General features: G+C 38.7%; 1 protein-coding gene across 1 annotated transcript; it reads left to right on the forward strand.

Moving 5' to 3' along the window:
* The first annotated feature begins 13,333 nt into the window (after positions 1-13,333).
* On the forward strand, positions 13,334-15,861 carry LOC140892461 (NAC domain-containing protein 73-like). Its single transcript, XM_073301353.1, has 5 exons — positions 13,334-13,477; positions 14,218-14,350; positions 14,570-14,756; positions 14,842-15,590; positions 15,675-15,861. Exons 1-5 carry the CDS (start codon positions 13,470-13,472, stop codon positions 15,720-15,722), a joined length of 1,125 nt encoding a protein of 374 aa, XP_073157454.1. The 5' UTR covers positions 13,334-13,469; the 3' UTR covers positions 15,723-15,861.
* Positions 15,862-21,263: the final 5,402 nt, after the last annotated feature.

Consider the following 21,263-nt stretch of genomic DNA (forward strand, 5'->3'; position numbering starts at 1 on the left):
ACTTATACTTTGACACAGTATGCAGAGCTTTACATCAGAGATTGTTAGACTGCATGGCATACCAGTGTCTATTGTGTCAGACAGAGATCCGAGATTCACATCTGCGTTTTGGAAGAGTCTGCACACAGCTTTGGGGACGAGGCTTTTGTTCAGTACAACATTTCATCCCCAGACAGATGGTCAGTCTGAGAGGGTGATCCAGGTTCTCGAGGATCTTCTGAGAGCTTGTGTCATTGATTTTCGGGGCTCTTGGGAGACTAGACTGCCATTAGTGGAGTTTACCTATAACAATAGTTTTCAGTCGTCTATAGGTATGGCTCCTTATGCAGCATTGTATGGGAGGAGATGTAGATCTCCTGTGCATTGGGATGAGGTTGGTGAGCGGATTTTGCTGGGTCCTGAGATTGTGCAGCAGACAGCTGACATAGTGACTCAGATTCGAGATCGGATGAGGACAGCTCAGAGTCGGCAGAAGAGTTATGCAGATGCCAGACGACGAGATTTGGAGTTCGCTGTAGGTGATCACGTATTCCTGAAGGTGTCACCTATGAAGGGAGTAGTGCGTTTTGGCCGGAGAGGCAAACTTAATCCGAGGTATATAGGGCCATTCGAGATCTTGGAGAGAGTTGGCACGTTGGCCTATCGTTTAGCTCTACCTCCAGGGCTAGCGGCAGTGCACAACGTTTTCCATGTATCCATGCTTCGGAGATATGTCTCTAACCCGTCGCATGTGTTGGATTTCGAGCCCTTACAGTTGCCACCAGACCTAGTGTATGAGGAGAGGCCAGTGCGGATCTTGGCAAGGGAGGAGCGGAGGCTTAGGACGCGGGTCATACCGATGGTCAGAGTCCAGTGGCTGAATCACTCAGAGGAGGAAGCTACTTGGGAGACCGAGGCAGACATGAGGACTCGCTACCCGGAGTTGTTCGGGTAAGTACTTTAAATTTCGAGGACGAAATTCAAATTAAGGGGGGGAGAATTGTAACACCCGGTATTTTAAATACGTAAATCCGCATGCATAATTAGGATATTTAATTATTTAAATTTTAGATTTATGGGTTAAATAATTATGTGAATTATTTGTGCATGATTTAATTTATTATTAAGCATTTAACCCATAATTAGTAATTTTTATGATTTTTAGTATTTTAATTATTTGATCGTGTAGACGGGACCGTGGACGGACGAGATGACAAATTTCCACCCAAATTATTTTATGAGTCTTTTTAGAGCCCTAAAATATTATTTTGAGTTTTATTATCTCAAAATTTTAAGTATTTAATTTTATATAATTTTAGGAGTCCGTTTTTAGTCAAAATAAGCCAAAATAATGACTTTTAATTATCTTTAAAATTCCCCTAATTTCTAATTTCGGGATTTTATAAATTATAATTTAAGTTTCTGATTTGAACTTTTATTTAGAATGTTTAAACTTTATATTATTTTTTTAAAACTTTTAATTATTATTAATTAACCTAAAAACCTATTTTCTTAAATATTCAAACCTAGCCTACCCAAAATTCCACCCAACCCCACGCCCCAAAAGTCAGCAGCCGCCCCACCCCTACTGTTCATCATTTTCATTCATCTCCTCCATCGTTCCAGCAGCCTCCCACTACACCTTAGACTCGTTTTCGAAGGATCAAGGCTTGTCGTCGTCATCCCGGAGCCCCGAATACACTTTCTTCTTCGTCGATTTAATCACCAAGGCATGTATCCTTTCACTTTTCCTCACGATATCAGTATATTTAGTGTGTGTTGTGTTGTGCATCGAAAATTTGGCAGAAAACTCAGAAAAAGGGAATCTGTTTTTTTGTGTTGAAGCTTGTTAGATGATTATTTTTATTTTCTCACGTTTTCTGATTATGGATGGTCCTAGCTGCTGGTTACTGTCGTTAAGTGGTCTAGGTTGGGTCTAGGCTCGAGTGGCTCGGATGGCTCGAGCCAAACGAGCCCAAAAATCTGCCAAGGAGGGTTCGGCCGAGGAGACGCGCAGAATAGGGTTCATGGGAAGAGGCTTTGGTGGTGCTGGTTAAGGCTGCATGGGTTGGGTTCAAGGGCTAGGTTCGATCCGCCCAGACGTGGGTTACGTCTGGGCGGCGGCGCTCCGGCCAGGGGCGGCCGGAGCAGTCGAGATGGGCATAGGGCAGTTCGGGTTTAGGGTTTCAGAAGATTACGGGTCGGGTCCAGGGCCTGGGTCGGGTCAGTAGAGTAGTGGGTTGGGTTGAGTTGGTCCGGGTCCGGGTTTTATGGGCCGGGCTCGAGTCTTTTTAATTTTAAAGTATTTTATGATTTAATTGCTTTTTGGGCCATTTAAATTGAAATAAAATGTTTTGGGCTCCATATAATTATTTTGGGCTAAGTTTAAATTATTTGGGCTTAATTAATTTAATTAAGTGAGTCCAATAATTTTTATGGGCTTCAGGGCCCGTGAAAGTTATTGGGCCAGTCTTTGGGCTTTTGGGCCCATTGGGCCAGATTCGTGTTATTGGGCTTGGAATAATTTAATTGAGCTTAGAATAATTAGTTGAGCTTAAAGTTTAAGTTATTGGGCCAGTCTGTGGGCTTTTGGGCCCATTGGGCCAGTTTAAGTAGTTATTGGGCTTAAGTTTGTTAATGGGCCAGATTTAAGTAATTGGGCTTGAGAGTTAGAGCCAGCAGTCCAGTACGATCCATGAGAAATTTGCATGTGTCCTGAATATATATTTAATTATTTTTAGGCATTTAAGTTATTTTAATATTTATATGTTAGTAAGAAATTAAATTAAATATATATGGACACACATTTTATTCAAGTACATGCATTCATGAAATAATATTTTATGCATGATTTAATGTTTAAGGTTGAGCAAGAAAATATTTTATGTTGGAAGTTGAAGTAGTGTGACAATTTAAGGGGGATTCGTCCCCATATGATTGAAGGGCAGTTTACTGCCAATTTAAGAGGTGATTCGTCACCGGCCACGTACGTTGGTTTCCACGCTGATCAGTATTTAATGTATGATTTAAGGTTACACTATGGATACAACCATGCTATGTTAGAAAATTAATTTGCTCAACAATGTTATGTATTATGTTATATAAGTTTATTTAATTTAAGTTATGTTATGTTTATGATATTTTAAGCATGCTCATTCATGTATATGTTATGTATTAGTATTTAATTGTTTTAAATTATTTTAAACCCTTGTTATGTTAGCATGTTGGGCCTCTAGGCTCACTACTGGTATGGTGCAGGTGAGTACTTAGAGGAGGATGTAGCTCCCACCGGAGGCGAGGATGTATGAGCGGACATGCAGTGACCCCGTGACCGTGATAGATGTCTGAGTCACCTTGCATGTTTTTGAATATTATAGCATGATACATTTTTATTATTTTTCAGTGGTTGTGAGTTTAGAATATTTTATTAAATATTTTCAGTGCATGCAGACTTTACTCATTTTTATTTGTGCAGTATTTTTAATTAAATGTTTGACTCAGATGTTTATTTTATTTTAAAGAATGCATTTTTATTTAAGTATTTAAATTGTTTATTTATTTATTTATTTATTTTAAATCTTTTTATTCTGTGCATATATGTATGGGCATATATGTACATATTTTATTTAGTAAGTATATTAAAAAAAAAAAAAATTCCGCATATTTATTTATTTATTTATTAATTATAGAGTTAGGGTTGTTTCAGTTGGTATCAGAGCACGGTCCTTGGAGGGGTCATTACTGCTATGCGAGCTCAGAAATCCACGCTACCGGTCTGTAAGTTTTAAGTGTTTATAGCATGATTTAATTTTTAGAATGTAAGTTAGCATTAAATTTTAAACCACTTAGTTATGCATGACGATTTACGTAAAGAAATATGTCGTGGTGCAGAATGCCTCCTAGACCAGTTAACAGACGTGGGGGACCTCCACCTCCACCTCCGCAGAACCCTATTGCAGCATTGGAGCAGGCCAATGCAAATATGATGGCAGGGATTACTGCTCTGTTAGAGCAGCAGGCTACTCGTCCCAGGTTGTCCCACGAGGAGGACGTTGCTGAGAGGTTCCAGAAGAAGGGACCCAAGGAGTTTGTGGGGACCACCGATCCTTTAGTGGCGGAGGGATGGATTCGCTCTCTGGAGTCCATCTGTGCTTATATGGGGATCACAGACACCGACAGGGTGAACTGTGCGACGTACATGCTGCGGGGTGATGCAGCGCTCTGGTGGGAGGGTGCAGCCAGAGGAGTTGACCTTCCTACACTGACCTGGGCAGAGTTTAGGCGTATCTTCTACGCCAAGTACTTTACTGAGGATGTGCGCAGTCGCATGATCCGTGAGTTTATGAGTCTCCGTCAGGGGGACAAGGCCGTGGTTGAGTATGTGAGACTGTTCGAGAGGGGCTGTCACTTTGTGCCCTTGATTGCTGATAGTCCGCAGGAGAAGTTGAGGCAGTTTGTGGAGGGCCTGAAGGCTGATATCAGGCATGATGTTCGTATGGCAGACGTCCTTACTTATGAGTCTGCAGTCAGTAGAGCCTTGCGTTCCGAGGAGGGTCGGAGAGAGATCCAGAGGGAGCAGCAGGGGAAGAGGCAGTTTCAGGCTGGGTACCAGCGACCATCTTCGCAGCCTCCTGCGAAGAAGCAGTATACAGGGCTGGCTAAGGGCCCGAATCAGCAGCAGAGGCCACAGCAGCAGAGGCCGCAACAGCAGAGGGGCGGGGCCCCTAATGCCATAGCTTATCCTACTTGCCCGAAGTGTCAGAAGATGCATTCGGGACCTTGTCTTTTGGGAGCGGGAGTGTGCTACCATTGTAGGGAGCCAGGGCATCAGATTGCTAACTGCCCGAGGAAGAAGAACACTGCTGGGAGAGTGTTTGTGATGCAGGCTGAGGAGGTAGATCCAGACACCTCCTTGATCACCGGTATATCCTACTCCTAGCATTTTAATAATTTTCCTTTGGTTAAAATTTCGTCTTTATTTTGGAATTGTTGCTATTTGGGTTATTTAACTGCATGTTAGATTAAAAAGCATGTTTCTACTTGTGATTAGAATTATGGGATTATTAGTGATTTGTTGGGGGAAAAGTTTAGTAGTTGTGTGAATTGTTGGGAATTTTCTGCGTGCAGGGAGAATTCTAGTAGGAGGTAACTCCACGTTTGCATTGCTAGATTCAGGGGCTACGCATTCGTTTATCTCCCTGGAGTTTATCAGGCGGATAGGCATCACACCTGAGAGTTCTGACAGTGGGTATGATGTTACTATGCCGTCAGTGCAGATTATTTCTACCTCGAAGGTCATTCGAGAGTTGGAGTTGGAGCTTCAGGGACACTCCATTCGAGCAGATGTAGTAGTTTTGCCTTTGAGTGGTTTTGATCTTATTTTGGGTATGGACTGGTTGACAGTCAATGGAGCTTCGATTGATTTTTGTCGGAGATCAGTATCAGTGAGACCTTTAGTAGGCGACCCGTTCACTTTTCATGCATCTCAGAGCAGTGATATTCCTCAGGTGATATCTCATATTCAGGCGAGGAAGTTGTTGAGACGGGGTTGCCAGGGGTTTCTAGCGAGTATTGTCACGACTTCAGAGCCATCTAGCAGATCATTATCAGAGATAGAGGTGGTTCGTGACTTTTCGGATGTCTTTCCGGAGGATGTTGCCGGAATTCCACCAGTGAGAGAGGTGGAGTTCAGCATCGACTTAGTGCCAGACACTGTGCCTATCTCTAAGGCACCGTACAGACTTGATCCTACTGAGATGAAAGAGTTGAAGGAGCAGATTCAGGAGCTTTTAGAGAAAGGCTTTGTTCGTCCTAACTTTTCTCCATGGGGAGCTCCGGTGCTGTTTGTGAAGAAGAAGGATGGCAGTATGAGACTGTGCATCGATTACCGAGAGCTAAACAGGGTTACAGTGAAGAATAAGTATCCACTGCCGAGGATAAAAGATTTATTTGACCAGTTGCAGGGAGCTTCAGTGTTCTCCAAGATCGATATGCGATCTGGGTATCATCAGTTGCGTGTCAGGGATGCAGATGTGTCCAAGACTGCTTTCAGGACACGATATGGGAATTACGAGTTCTTAGTGATGCCATTTGGGATGACCAATGCTCCAGCGGTTTTCATGGATCTCATGAACCGAGTCTTTCAGCCGTATTTAGATCAGTTCATCATAGTCTTTATTGATGATATTTTGATCTATTCTAGGAGCATCGAGGAGCATAGACAGCATCTTCAGACGGCCTTGCAGACTTTGAGGGAGCATCGGTTGTATGCCAAGTTTAGCAAGTGCGAGTTTTGGCTTGAGCAGGTGGCATTTCTTGGCCACATTATTTCGAGGGATGGGATTGCAGTTGATCAGTCTAAGGTTGCGGCAGTGCAGAATTGGGGTATTCCGAAGAATGCTTCAGAGATTCGCAGTTTCTTGGGTTTGGCAGGATATTATAGAAAGTTTATCAAGGGTTTTTCCTCTATTGCAGTACCCTTGACTTCCTTGACCAAGAAGAATGCGAAGTTTATCTGGAGTTCAGACTGTCAGAGGAGCTTCGATCAGCTGAAGGAAGCACTCACTACTGCACCAGTGTTAGCGATGACAGTACCACACGAGGAGTTAGTGGTGTACACCGACGCGTCTAAACTAGGTTTAGGCGCAGTGCTTATGCAGTGTGGTAAGGTTATTGCATATGCGTCGAGACAGCTGAAGATTCATGAGCAGAATTATCCGACGCATGACTTAGAGTTGGCAGCAGTGGTTTTCGCTTTGAAAATCTGGAGGCACTATCTGTATGGCGAGAAGTGCAAGATTTTCACAGACCACAAGAGTCTCAAGTACTTCTTCACACAGAAGGAGTTGAACATGAGACAGCGCAGATGGTTGGAGTTGGTGAAGGACTATGATTGTGACATTAGCTACCATCCGGGTAAAGCTAATGTAGTGGCCGATGCTTTGAGTCGGAAGTCGTCAGTGGTATCATGTTTGACCGTACAGTTACCACTACAGAGCGAGATTCAGAGGTTTGGCTTGGAGTGTTATCCGAGTGGTCGTGCACCGAGCTTGTCAGTGTTGACGGTGCAGCCAGTTCTGCGAGATCGGATTAGAGAGGGACAGTCTACTGATGAGGAGTTACAGCGATGAAGACAGAGAGATGAGGCTAGAGGTAATCTCTTGTATACAGTGGAGGATGGTATCGTTCAGTACCGTGGTAGGATGTGGGTACCGAACGTCAATCAGTTGAGAGCTGAGATTTTAGCAGAGGCTCACACATCTCCGTACTCCATTCACCCCGGAAGTACGAAGATGTACAAAGACTTGCAGCTATTGTATTGGTGGCCCGGGATGAAGAGTGACATCGGGAGAGTGGTGTCAGAGTGCTTGACTTGTCAGCAAGTCAAGGCAGAGCATCAGCGTCCAGCAGGACTTCTTAGACCTCTTCCCATTCCGGAATGGAAATGGGAGAATATTACGATGGACTTTGTGGTTGGCTTACCGAGGAGTGCCAGAGGTTGCACAGCGATTTGGGTGATTGTGGATAGACTCACCAAGTCAGCTCATTTCTTGCCGGTGAGGATTACTTATACTTTGACACAGTATGCAGAGCTTTACATCAGAGAGATTGTTAGACTGCATGACATACCAGTGTCTATTGTGTCAGACAGAGATCCGAGATTCACATCTGCGTTTTGGAAGAGTCTGCACACAGCTTTGGGGACGAGGCTTTTGTTCAGTACAGCATTTCATCCCCAGACAGATGGTCAGTCTGAGAGGGTGATCCAGGTTCTCGAGGATCTTCTGAGAGCTTGTGTCATTGATTTTTGGGGCTCTTGGGAGACTAGACTGCCATTGGTGGAGTTTACCTATAACAACAGTTTTCAGTCGTCTATAGGTATGACTCCTTATGCAGCATTGTATGGGAGGAGATGTAGATCTCCTGTGCATTGGGATGAGGTTGGTGAGCGGATTTTGCTGGGTCCTGAGATTGTGCAGCAGACAGCTGACATAGTGACTCAGATTCGAGATCGGATGAGGACAGCTCAGATTCGGCAGAAGAGTTATGCAGATGCCAGACGACGAGATTTGGAGTTCGCTGTAGGTGATCACGTATTCCTGAAGGTGTCACCTATGAAGGGAGTAGTGCGTTTTGGCCGGAGAGGCAAACTTAATCCGAGGTATATAGGGCCATTCGAGATCTTGGAGAGAGTTGGCACGTTGGCCTACCGTTTAGCTCTACCTCCAGGGCTAGCGGCAGTGCACAACGTTTTCCATGTATCCATGCTTCGGAGATATGTCTCTAACCCGTCGCATGTGTTGGATTTCGAGCCCTTACAGTTGCCACCAGACCTAGTGTATGAGGAGAGGCCAGTGCGGATCTTGGCAAGGGAGGAGCGGAGGCTTAGGACGCGGGTCATACCGATGGTCAGAGTCCAGTGGCTGAATCACTCAGAGGAGGAAGCTACTTGGGAGACCGAGGCAGACATGAGGACTCGCTACCCGGAGTTGTTCGGGTAAGTACTTTAAATTTCGAGGACGAAATTCAAATTAAGGGGGGGAGAATTGTAACACCCGGTATTTTAAATACGTAAATCCGCATGCATAATTAGGATATTTAATTATTTAAATTTTAGATTTATGGGTTAAATAATTATGTGAATTATTTGTGCATGATTTAATTTATTATTAAGCATTTAACCCATAATTAGTAATTTTTATGATTTTTAGTATTTTAATTATTTGATCGTGTAGACGGGACCGTGGACGGACGAGATGACAACTTTCCACCCAAATTATTTTATGAGTCTTTTTAGAGCCCTAAAATATTATTTTGAGTTTTATTATCTCAAAATTTTAAGTATTTAATTTTATATAATTTTAGGAGTCCGTTTTTAGTCAAAATAAGCCAAAATAATGACTTTTAATTATCTTTAAAATTCCCCTAATTTCTAATTTCGGGATTTTATAAATTATAATTTAAGTTTCTGATTTGAACTTTTATTTAGAATGTTTAAACTTTATATTATTTTTTTAAAACTTTTAATTATTATTAATTAACCTAAAAACCTATTTTCTTAAATATTCAAACCTAGCCTACCCAAAATTCCACCCAACCCCACGCCCCAAAAGTCAGCAGCCGCCCCACCCCTACTGTTCATCGTTTTCATTCATCTCCTCCATCGTTCCAGCAGCCTCCCACTACACCTTAGACTCGTTTTCGAAGGATCAAGGCTTGTCGTCGTCGTCCCGGAGCCCCGAATACACTTTATTCTTCGTCGATTTAATCACCAAGGCATGTATCCTTTCACTTTTCCTCACGATATCAGTATATTTAGTGTGTGTTGTGTTGTGCATCGAAAATTTGGCAGAAAACTCAGAAAAAGGGAATCTGTTTTTTTGTGTTGAAGCTTGTTAGATGATTATTTTTATTTTCTCACGTTTTCTGATTATGGATGGTCCTAGCTGCTGGTTACTGTCGTTAAGTGGTCTAGGTTGGGTCTAGGCTCGAGTGGCTTGGATGGCTCGAGCCAAACGAGCCCAGAAATCTGCCAAGGAGGGTTCGGCCGAGGAGACGCGCATAATAGGGTTCATGGGAAGAGGCTTTGGTGGTGCTGGTTAAGGCTGCATGGGTTGGGTTCAAGGGCTAGGTTCGATCCGCCCAGACGTGGGTTACGTCTGGGCGGCGGCGCTCCGGCCAGGGGCGGCCGAAGCAGGCCGGCAGCAGCCACGGAGTGGCTGCTGCTCACGGCCACAGCCGAGATGGGCATAGGGCAGTTCGGGTTTAGGGTTTCAGAAGGTTACGGGTCGGGTCCAGGGCATGGGTCGGGTCAGTAGAGTAGTGGGTTGGGTTGAGTTGGTCCGGGTCCGGGTTTTATGGGCCGGGCTCGAGTCTTTTTAATTTTAAAGTATTTTATGATTTAATTGCTTTTTGGGCCATTTAAATTGAAATAAAATGTTTTGGGCTCCATATAATTATTTTGGGCTAAGTTTAAATTATTTGGGCTTAATTAATTTAATTAAGTGAGTCCAATAATTTTTATGGGCTTCAGGGCCCGTGAAAGTTATTGGGCCAGTTTTTGGGCTTTTGGGCCCATTGGGCCAGATTCGTGTTATTGGGCTTGGAATAATTTAATTGGGCTTAGAATAATTAGTTGGGCTTAAAGTTTAAGTTATTGGGCCAGTCTGTGGGCTTTTGGGCCCATTGGGCCAGTTTAAGTAGTTATTGGGCTTAAGTTTGTTAATGGGCCAGATTTAAGTAATTGGGCTTGAGAGTTAGGGCCAGCAGTCCAGTACGATCCATGAGAAATTTGCATGTGTCCTGAATATATATTTAATTATTTTTAGGCATTTAAGTTATTTTAATATTTATATGTTAGTAAGAAATTAAATTAAATATATATGAAGGACACACATTTTATTCAAGTACATGCATTCATGAAATAATATTTTATGCATGATTTAATGTTTAAGGTTGAACAAAAAAATATTTTATGTTGGAAGTTGAAGTAGTGTGACAATTTAAGGGGGATTCGTCCCCATATGATTGAAGGGCAGTTTACTGCCAATTTAAGAGGTGATTCGTCACCGGCCACGTACGTTGGTTTCCACGCTGATCAGTATTTAATGTATGATTTAAGGTTACACTATGGATACAACCATGCTATGTTAGAAAATTAATTTGCTCAACAATGTTATGTATTATGTTATATAAGTTTATTTAATTTAAGTTATGTTATGTTTATGATATTTTAAGCATGCTCATTCATGTATATGTTATGTATTAGTATTTAATTGTTTTAAATTATTTTAAACCCTTGTTATGTTAGCATGTTGGGCCTCTAGGCTCACTACACTGGTATGGTGCAGGTGAGTACTTAGAGGAGGATGTAGCTCCCACCGGAGGCGAGGATGTATGAGCGGACATGCAGTGACCCCGTGACCGTGATAGATGTCTGAGTCACCTTGCATGTTTTTGAATATTATAGCATGATACATTTTTATTATTTTTCAGTGGTTGTGAGTTTAGAATATTTTATTAAATATTTTCAGTGCATGCAGACTTTACTCATTTTTATTTGTGCAGTATTTTTAATTAAATGTTTGACTCAGATGTTTATTTTATTTTAAAGAATGCATTTTTATTTAAGTATTTAAATTGTTTATTTATTTATTTATTTTAAATCTTTTTATTCTGTGCATATATGTATGGGCATATATGTACATATTTTATTTAGTAAGTATATTAAAAAAAAAAATTCCGCATATTTATTTATTTATTAATTATAGAGTTAGGGTTGTTTCACCATGAGCTTGTCTTTTCAGCGTTATGTATTGTTTGGGGCCTTTATCAGGTTTGTGTCTCAGCATAATATGGTCTAGTGAATTTGGAATAAGTCTCTTGGGTATGTACTAATGAGCTCGAATCCGACCAAACTCTAATATTTTTAGAGGCATCAAATCTTAAAATTATTTCTTTTTGTACTTTAATAATAATAATATTTTTAGTAGTATTATTTTTATTGTGACATGCTTGGAGATGAGGATAACATATCCATACCCACCTTAATATAGCGCGAGGTTTAAAAAAACTTCAATTACGAATCTCAACCCAAACCCGATAAGATTTCACCGAAGTCGTCCCATTTCGGATTTTCCTGGCCACGAGGCCTTGGACTGTTGGAATAAATAATACGAGATACGATCACGAAACCTGCTCGGGAAATAAGGATTTCTTCGGATATTTTCTGAACTGTAGACGGTAGGGGTGTGCAATGGTCGGTTCGGTTCGGTTTTAACAAATTTCGGTTCGGTGTTTCGGTTTACGATTTTTCAAATTCCTTATCCGAAACCAAACCATTTTATTTCGGTTTGGTTCAGTTATTTTTATTACGGTTTCGGTTATTACGTTCGGTTATTACGATTTTATTAACAATTTAACTTATAAATGAAGTTGTATGTTAAATTATTTAAAATAAATATAATAAAAAAAACAGTGATCAAACCAAGTTTTTGATTATCTTAAAACATAAAAATTAAGTAATAAAAATAGGAATAGTTATGATTTTTGTAACCAATTTGTTAGTTATTTTACAGACATCAAAATAAAATAATAAAAAATATAACGATTGACGGTTACCAAGTTAGAAATTAACAGTGAAAAGTCAAGAAGAGAGGAGACAAATTTGTAAATCTAATGAAAATAACATATATTAATTATTTTTTTTATTTATTATATTTTAAATGGTTGGTTCGGTTTTTTCGGTTTTTTAAAATTCAAAACCGTAAACCGGATCGGAAAACAGAAGATATCAAAAATCAAAACCAGAACCGGCCGAAAAACCATTTAAACCGAATAAAAAAAACCAAAATTTACGGTCTGGTCGGTTTTTTCGGTTTGAACCGTTTAATGCACACCCCTAGTAGAAAGTAAGACGGATGCGTAATAATTATGAAAAATAATTTATAATACTATTGTTTAGGGGGTGTTTGCAATCACTAAAAAAAATGATTGTTAGTTTTTGGCTTTAAAAAATTATTTTTGTTTAAACCTAGATTATGTGTTAGCTTATGCTTAACTTAATTGAAATCCAAAAGCTAGTCATGTGGTGATTATGATTCTCCAAAAATGATTAATCTAATAAGAAAGTCATTGTTAAAATCATTCTAATCACTTATTTATCAAACACTACCCAACTTTGATTTTTAGATTCTCACATTTGTTTTCAAACACTACTAACTTTTGATTTTTCTTAACTTTTTTATAATCTATACATTAATCACTTCTACAAAAGCACAATTTATTGCAAACACTCCCTAAGTATACTTGTTAATTTCACCAAAGCATACATGCTCTCTAATTTTGAGTTTATTAGCTTAAAACTTAACATTTCCGACATAATTTCTCTTAAATATAAAATATTATACCTCTTTGACGAATTTAAATTCACTGTAATTAGATCGTAAAATTCGTTGTTTTTCTCCTCATTTTTTCCAATTAATTATATCAAATCGGCAAACAAAATCATTAGTTAGAAGTACTTAACAGTTAACATAACCAAATAAATATATAATTTGATTATGTATGAAAAATGAGAAATTCTAACTAAAGATATTGTTAATTAATTAGCAAGTAATCATAAGCCGAGGGTAAAAGGGTAACATCGTTGTAATCTGCAGTTTCCATTAATAACTTGGAGGGCAAGTTTTTCGACGGCCCCACATAATCTAGCTTCCCACAAGAAGAAAGCTTCGGTTTCATAAAGAGAGGCTCGGAGCCAGCTTCGGTCAACCGTGGGCCCTACTTAAAACGCGTCATGGCCTATAAAAAATGCTCCACCGAGCCTCATCCTCGAAATTTCGAGCCTCGATCAATGCATCGCAGCTGGAACTTCCCGCTCATTACTTAGCTTAGCTCAGTGGAGAAAAGCTAGGGAAAACGTATTCGACACTCTCCTTGCTACTTGGAATGCATTTTCAGTTGTTTCTGGTGCTTATCTGTTCTGAATCATGGCTAGGTATTCGATAAAATATCGATCTTCGTTGGTCGATTAGATTCATTTTTCCGTTAATTTTGATGGATGATTAATAGAACAAGATATAATCTTGGAAGCCAAATGGGTTTTTGAATTTGACTGTAATTAGTGCTGGGCAAGATTCAGAGTGATTTGAATTAATCGGCAGCGACGCACCGATGTATATATGAGTTAATTACATGCACGTCCACTTAGAATAATTTAAGAAGACCCTTGTGATGTAATTAATTAGAATTTTACTGTTGTTTCTTTGATTTGGGGGGCGGGTTGATTTCCAAAGCTTCAAGTATGGGGTGAATCAATCGAAGCATGCAAGAATTAGTTAAGTGCAGTTTGATAACTGGGAACAAGTGTTTTAGTGTTGAATGAAGTTCCACTGAATATTTGGTAAAATTGGGGAGTATTATTGTGAATGGCATAGTACGTATGTTGATGCCGTAAATGAAGAGAAAGTATACATCTTGACTAACTTTTGTGTACTTCAAGTTTCCGAATTTGGACGAACCATACATGGAACTTTTTCTTGCTGTCATTTAGTATCAATTTATATATAAGTTCAGTGTCTTATTTCGTTTGGTCTCTAATGGGTGTCAATTTCGAAGAGTCGCGCTTCGTCACTTTTATGTTTCAGTTTGAGGGATTGCAAATGCTTTGCAATTTTTTGGTTAAGAAGTTTTCTTTAGTTTAATTAGTTTGGCCTAATGCATATGGGAATGATACAGGGCTTGGCTTATTGACGGTAGAGGGTTTGCTAAAAAGGTGAAAAATGCTGGTCTGCCTGCAGCAAATCAGATCAAAGATTGTGGCGTCAAGAGGGAGTGCCCAAATTGCCAGTACCAAATCGATAAGGCTGATGTACGTAATTATAAGCTCGATTTTAATTCTTGTTTTTTGAGTAATCAAGCTTCGAATGAACTCCTCTCCAATTAATTTGATGTACTATAACAAATGAAAATAATAGCACTTGGCCTGCGATTTAAAAATGGGTGCTTTTGTTTTAAATGTAGTTATAAGATTCTTGTCAGACGATCGACCAACATTTATTTATATATATAACCTCGATCGATCGTTCAGATTTCGGAAGATTGGCCTGGGCTTCCTGCTGGTGTGAAGTTCGATCCATCTGATGTGGAGCTGTTGGAACATTTGGCTGCAAAATGTGGGGTTGGGGTTTCGGAAACGCACGAGTTCATCGACGAATTCATTCCGACCCTGGAAGGTGATGACGGTATATGCTATACTCACCCAGAAAATCTACCTGGTGAGTTGTCTCCTAATTAATTAGCTCTTTTTATTTATTTTTTTTCACAAGACAAATTGCAAATGATAGTTTTGAATTGTTACAGGTGCCAAAAAAGATGGAAGCAGTGTATATTTCTTTCATAGAATCATAAATGCGTATGCTAGTGGTAAGCGGAAACGCAGGAGAATAATGCCTGCTCAAGAAAGCACGGCAAAGGGCCGTGTTCGGTGGCACAAGACAGGCAAGACCAAGCCTTTGATGGAAAAGCATGTGGTTCTGAAAGGTTTCAAGAAAATCATGGTTCTTTATGGATCTTCGGAGAAGGGATCCAAGCCTGAAAAATGTAACTGGATCATGCATCAATACCATATAGGGGATGAAGAAGATGAGAGGGAAGGCGAATATGTGGTGTCCAAAATTTTCTATCAGCAACAGAAGGAAACTGGCAACATTGAGAAACCATACTTGGTAATTGAAGAATCCGACTTGGGGACAGTTCAGGTTGTTCCGAGGACTCCTAAGATATGTCCCCCCGATCCTCCTCGGCCACAGAAAACTCCATCAGAGAATCTTGAAGAGCCATCTCATGAGTTGGATATTATTGATGATCACTCCGAGCATGCCACTTCTTGCTTGGCTGGAGAATCGCAAGCTTTTAACTCCCATTTATGCGTTAATATGCTGGATTCTAATGCAATTCCCAGTGATCCAAGACCAAACGATAACGCCTTGTTAACTCAAGATTGTAGCAGCATTAGTACTGATGTACGCCAGCAACATGTCAATGCTTCCTATGGATTCACTGATCTTTACAACTTAGAACTCGACGCTGCACTGGACTTCCATCTCTCGGTAAACTCTTGATCTATATATATGTAATTATCCTTACAACTCGAGTTGCTTACTGATCTTGGCATGTTTTTGCATTCTCTGCAGGATTTGCTGTTTGCCACTCAAGACAATATGTTTGATTGGCCAAGTTAACCATAGACAAATTAAACATGAGTCTGATCAGCACTTGCATGGATGGCCGACAGACGACCATCAGATTGCCAATTTTGTGTTCTCAATGATCAGTGCCGTTAAGCTACATTCAAGAAATGAAGGAGAAAAAGGATTTTTTTTTAAAAAAAGGACAAAAAAAATTAAGAAAAATGTACTCTACTTAGAATAATTAATGTGTCTGGACTAATTGGCATTCTTCACATGCTCGAAAACTGCAGGTTTAAATTGTTTTACAATTCCGGTTTTTTTTTTTTTTTTTTTAATGAACAATTCCGGTTTATATATATTTCGTGACTTATGTATGTTTGTGCCTGTGGAGTAAATTAATTAAGGGCATATTGTGTGGGTACTTCGATCCTATCCTATGGGCATTACCCCATGGGGTAGGTGGAACTCTTTTATTGGTCTAAATTATGGAGGTCTCATATCAATCACATGGGTCCCGCATAATTTGACCAATCATATGCTTCTACCTATCACATGGGGTAAAACCCATGGGGTAGGATGGAATTATCCCATATTGTGATATGCAATAGTTACGGATTTCTTAGTCACTTTCTAAAATCACAGGAAAATTTAGATATATTCATGCATGATGACTAATTTGACTAAAAATTTGTCATCTTAAATTTGCTTCAACGGTAAAACTTCATTTTACATCTTAATCATACTATTTACGCAAGATGTCAAGATGTAAATTTTCCATGTATTATATAAAGTTTACGTGTATTATATTTAAATTTATTTTTAATAATTTTTTGCATATATTATGTGTATTATATATTTGAGCTAGATAATATAATAATTAAGTGATTTACAATAATTCACGTATTAATTTATCAACATTTCATATATCAAGACGAATTTTACTTAATTAATGTTATGAGAATAATTTATTTCGTGTTAACTTTGAAGCTCTTTTTTTTTTTTTTAAAAATAAAGTAATGTTATTGCAAAAAATAAAATGAAAAAAAGGACAAATTATTTTAAAATCCCTAAACTCAAACATTTCTTTCTTTTAACTCCCTACACTCCAATTTCTTTGTTTCAACTCCCTAGTGGTCCCCAAATTTGTCTTAATAAAGTGTTTAACATTTAATCATTTGTATGTGGCATTGTTTTACGTATCGAACCAGTTCAGGCTAAGCCGAACTATCGGTTACGCAAGGTTTCCAGCCGATATACTCTGGATTAGGGTCCAACATGCTTCCGTAAGATGAATCAAATTCAAAAACCTCTTTGACCATAGTGTCGTCGGGTCATATCTGCCGAGTTTTACGAGGTGCTCCTCACACTCCAACCACGCAATCGCAACATATGGTTTATGCACAGGCTCCTTCAACGACACCCAGCACAGCCTTAATTCGTTTTCTACCTTAAGGCGTATGGTATATGAATTTAATTATAAAATATGAGCATGAAAGAACAAGAGACTTTAGAAATTTATTCAGACATAATATTATTACATAAATCAACTCCTTTGAAGAGGAGAAGACAACTTGTTTAGCTACTCATAGTAGCCTTGTTCTTGAAATACATAAACGAAAACTTATATCAATAGAAAGAGAAATATTACAACAATTTATTTGTAAGAAAACTGAAGGGAATGATCGATGTCTTCAGCTTCCTTGAACGCTTGTATTTATAGCGGAAGTTCCACTCGTTTCACCGAGAAACTTCAGGGAATCTTACAGCTGTTTGTCTTGTCCTTCTATGTTATTATTAATGGCATCTTTAGCTAGTGGATGATTCACCCGTTATCCACTTTGTCCTGTTATGCCATTATTGATATCATCGTTTGGTGGAGGAGTCACATGCCGTCCTTTTTCTTTTGGCTCTATTCTCCTCACATGTCTTCTTTATTGTTGTCGGGGCATCTTCTGCTTTTGCAGTGGTCCCCTGGGAAAACGCATCTTTGGTGGTCCATGTCCACTTTTGCTTATCTCGGAAAATTCCTTTCGGTCCGTCCGGGGTCTGAAGTTTTTTCCGAATTCTGGCTCCTTTTGGTTTGGACACTATGGGCAGATGTTCTCTGACCATCTTTCGATATGAGCCATGTTACAAAATTTTTGGTGAGTCTCTTTACTCCCTGGCAGCTTGTTGTTCCACAGAAAGTTTCTCTTTTTTTTCGAAGAGTTCTTCCGCAAAAGCGGTAGTTTTCCCTGTCATTGTGTTTAACAGGAATGATCCGTTCACAGAATTCTGATAAAATTTGAACGAAAACTTGACCTTGTCCATCTCGGTGAGACAAACCCAAATACCCCATGCCCTTCTGGTTGAAATTTTATTTTCTCCAAAAGTGGATACTAATGGTATTTCTTCAGATAGAGGATCCTTGATGAATCTTTGATTATTCATGTCAGGTCTCCTTAGCTTGATGAAATGAAAGGGCTCGTGTGATCCTTTCCCTATTGGTTCTGGAGCTGCACTAAAGAAATATAATTCAAGCACAACTCCTCTGGACAAATGATCGTTATTTGCCCATGTTTCTTGAACTACTTCCTGAATCCATTTTGGTAACTGTGATATCTCCGGAAAGCTTGGTGACGTTGTATAAACTGAGGCCAAAGCTCCAAATTCATACCAGAGCTTTACATCATTAGGATTGACATTGTTTTTTAGCCAAACCCTTGGATAAATTCTTGCAACATCAACCCTGCAAGTGTTAGGGTTAATTTCACTTCTTGTACTTAATTTCTCCTACCTCTGTTGATAAACCTGAAATGGAGAAATAATAGCCGGGTTAGTATCAATCTTAGATTTGCCCTTGTCAGTGTTGGACCTAAGTTTGATCTCTTCCTCTTTTACCCCAGAGGCGGAGGGTTGACTTAATGAGGAATCCTCATCAATTGTTGCTTCATCTAGATCATCAAAGGCTGATGATAGAGTATCACTTGTTTCTTGAGGTTTTGTTTCCTCAACATCTTGTTTCACAACCGGTGGTTGTATTTCTTGCTTTTGTAAAACCAATGGTTTTAGCATATCTTGTTTATGAGAAACCAATGGTTTCTCTATAGCTTTCACAATTGGCCCTTGAATAGCAGCCCATAGTTGTGTTTGAGCTTGCATACATCCTGTAATTCGATTGGATACTTTGATCCGATCAGCTTGTTGTAACCTGCCGGCCATTTCAGCATTAATGGCTAACTGGTTGAACTCGGTTTGAAGCAACCCAAGGTGTTTCCTGAGATGCCTCTGCATTTTCATGATGGAATCTACTTCACTGCCTTCCATCTCTTGTTAAGAAATATGCAAGAATATTTTCATGAGATTTAATAATAACAATATCAAAAATATAATTTTGACATAATGCTTGCCATCTTAATAACCTAGCTTTCTCAGGTTTGGATTCAATCTTATTTCTTAAGAAAGCTTTTACCTGGATGTTGTCAACCTTCAACGTGAATTTTTTAGCAAGTAAAAATAATGGCCATTTTTCAAAATCCCTTTTAACTGCATAAAACTCCTTTTCGTTGATATGCCATCTGATGGCCTCAGATTCTGAAAAAAGACCGCTACAATATCTGCATGGTATTTCTTCATTCGGGGTGATCTTGGTAAGGACTGCAGCCCACCATTCGTCACTGGCATCCATGAATAATATAGATCATCTTCATCTACGGGTATAGCCATTTTTGGGAGATTCTTACATATCTCTTTTAATTGGTTTACCCCTTTAGTATGGTCATCGGTCCATATAAACCTGACATTTTTTTTTAACAAAGGACTGAACACCTTTCTGTACATTGCTAGGTTGTTTATGAACATCCCTGCAAAATTAACTACTCCTAGAAAACTCTGGAGTTGTTTTACATCTTTGAATTTATTTGGAAAATTCTTTACCTTTTCCACACTATGGGGTTGCAGAATTATTCCAGTTTCATCAATCTCAATACCAAGGAATTTAATTTTCCTTGTTGCTATGACTGCTTTCTTTTCAGATAAAATCAGTCCTTCTTGTTTACAAATTTTAGAAAAAATTTCTAAGTGTTTAACATGTTCGTCGATATTTTTTGATGCTATAAGAATATCATCAATATACACAAACATAAAGTTGAAATAATCCTTAAAAATGTTATCCATCTTTCTTTGGAATATCTGAGGTGCATTAGCCAATCCCATAGGCATAACTTCCCAAATATAGTGTCCTTGCGGAGTAGAGAAGGCTGTGAATTTCTTACTGTCTTCTTCCATTCGTATCTGGTAAAATCCAGACTTACAATCAAATTTTGAGAACACTCTAGCATTTCGTACACAGCCAATTAGATGTTCTCTACTGGGTATGAAGTACCCATCAAACTCCAGGATTTTATTAATACCTTGGTAATTAATAACTAACCTGGGTTTTCCTCTTTTTATTTCACCATGATTTCTGACCAGAAATCTTGGGCTGCTATATGGTGAAACTCCTTCTTTGATTAGACCAAGGTCCAAATGTTCCTTGATAATCATTCTCATATCCCTTTGATCTGTTATGTTTATCGGGATAGACTTATATCTGACGAATTCATATTCTTTGCCTTCCTTTAGAGTAAGACTGACTTTGAGTTGATTTCTATCCCACCATGCCAAAGGGTGCTCGTTGTAACTTTCTTTGAGCCTCTTTTTGACATCTTCAAGGGATACCTTATTTTCTAACTCTATATCTCTGTGATGTAGAGTTACCTTGAGAAACTTCATATCCTCTGTTTGGAGTTCTTGTTCTGTTGTTATTTTCAACATGGTTTCTCCAAACCTCCTTGGATCTTTCATTTTTGGGTGAAAAAGTTGTCCTTTATCACCACGCTGGCTGCGAAATATTATCGGCAATTGTCGATAAAAAGCAACTTTGAGTCTTTGAACGATAATTTTATGATCACAAATTGTAGTTAACATAAGTCTTCTTGACTCATTGTGTAACACCCAGTATTTTTAGTACGTAAATTCGCATGCATAATTAGGGATTTTATTTATCTAGAATTTTAGATTATAGGTTAAATAATTATGTGAAATTATTTGTGCATGTTTTAAGTTATTTTTAAGCATTTAACCCATAATTAGTGATTTTTCATGATTTATGGAAATTTAATTATTTTATCGCGTAGACGGGACCGTGGACAGACGAGATACCAAAATATTTAGCCAAAAATATTTTATGAGTTTTATGAGCCTTAAAATAATATTTTAAGGTATTTTGTCAAGAAAATTTTAGTATTTAATTATATATTTATTTAAGGGTTGATTTTTAGTCAAAATAAGTCATTTTAATGACTTTTATTAATATTTAAAAATCCCTTAAGTCTTAATTTCGATATTTTGGTTTTAGTATCAGATTTAATATTTTATTAGGTATTTTTAAGAGTTTAAAATTGTATATTTTATGTTATATTACTTATCTAATAAATTATATTATCTATTAAACCTAAACCTACCCCACTACCATCACAATCAGCCGACTCCACCCATCTTCTTCAACATATTCACGCCTATTTTCCCAGAAACACAACCCCATAGACGTTCCTTCAAGAAATTTAGAAGTTG

The sequence above is a fragment of the Henckelia pumila genome, chromosome 3 (genome assembly GCF_033568475.1).
Source record: "Henckelia pumila isolate YLH828 chromosome 3, ASM3356847v2, whole genome shotgun sequence".
Lineage (NCBI taxonomy): Eukaryota > Viridiplantae > Streptophyta > Magnoliopsida > Lamiales > Gesneriaceae > Henckelia > Henckelia pumila.

Coding starts and splice junctions, on each gene's coding strand:
- LOC140892461 (XM_073301353.1), top strand. Junction 14,351..14,569: donor ACCAAATCGATAAGGCTGAT/GTACGTAATTAT, acceptor TCGATCGTTCAG/ATTTCGGAAGATTGGCCTGG. Junction 15,591..15,674: donor CACTGGACTTCCATCTCTCG/GTAAACTCTTGA, acceptor CATTCTCTGCAG/GATTTGCTGTTTGCCACTCA.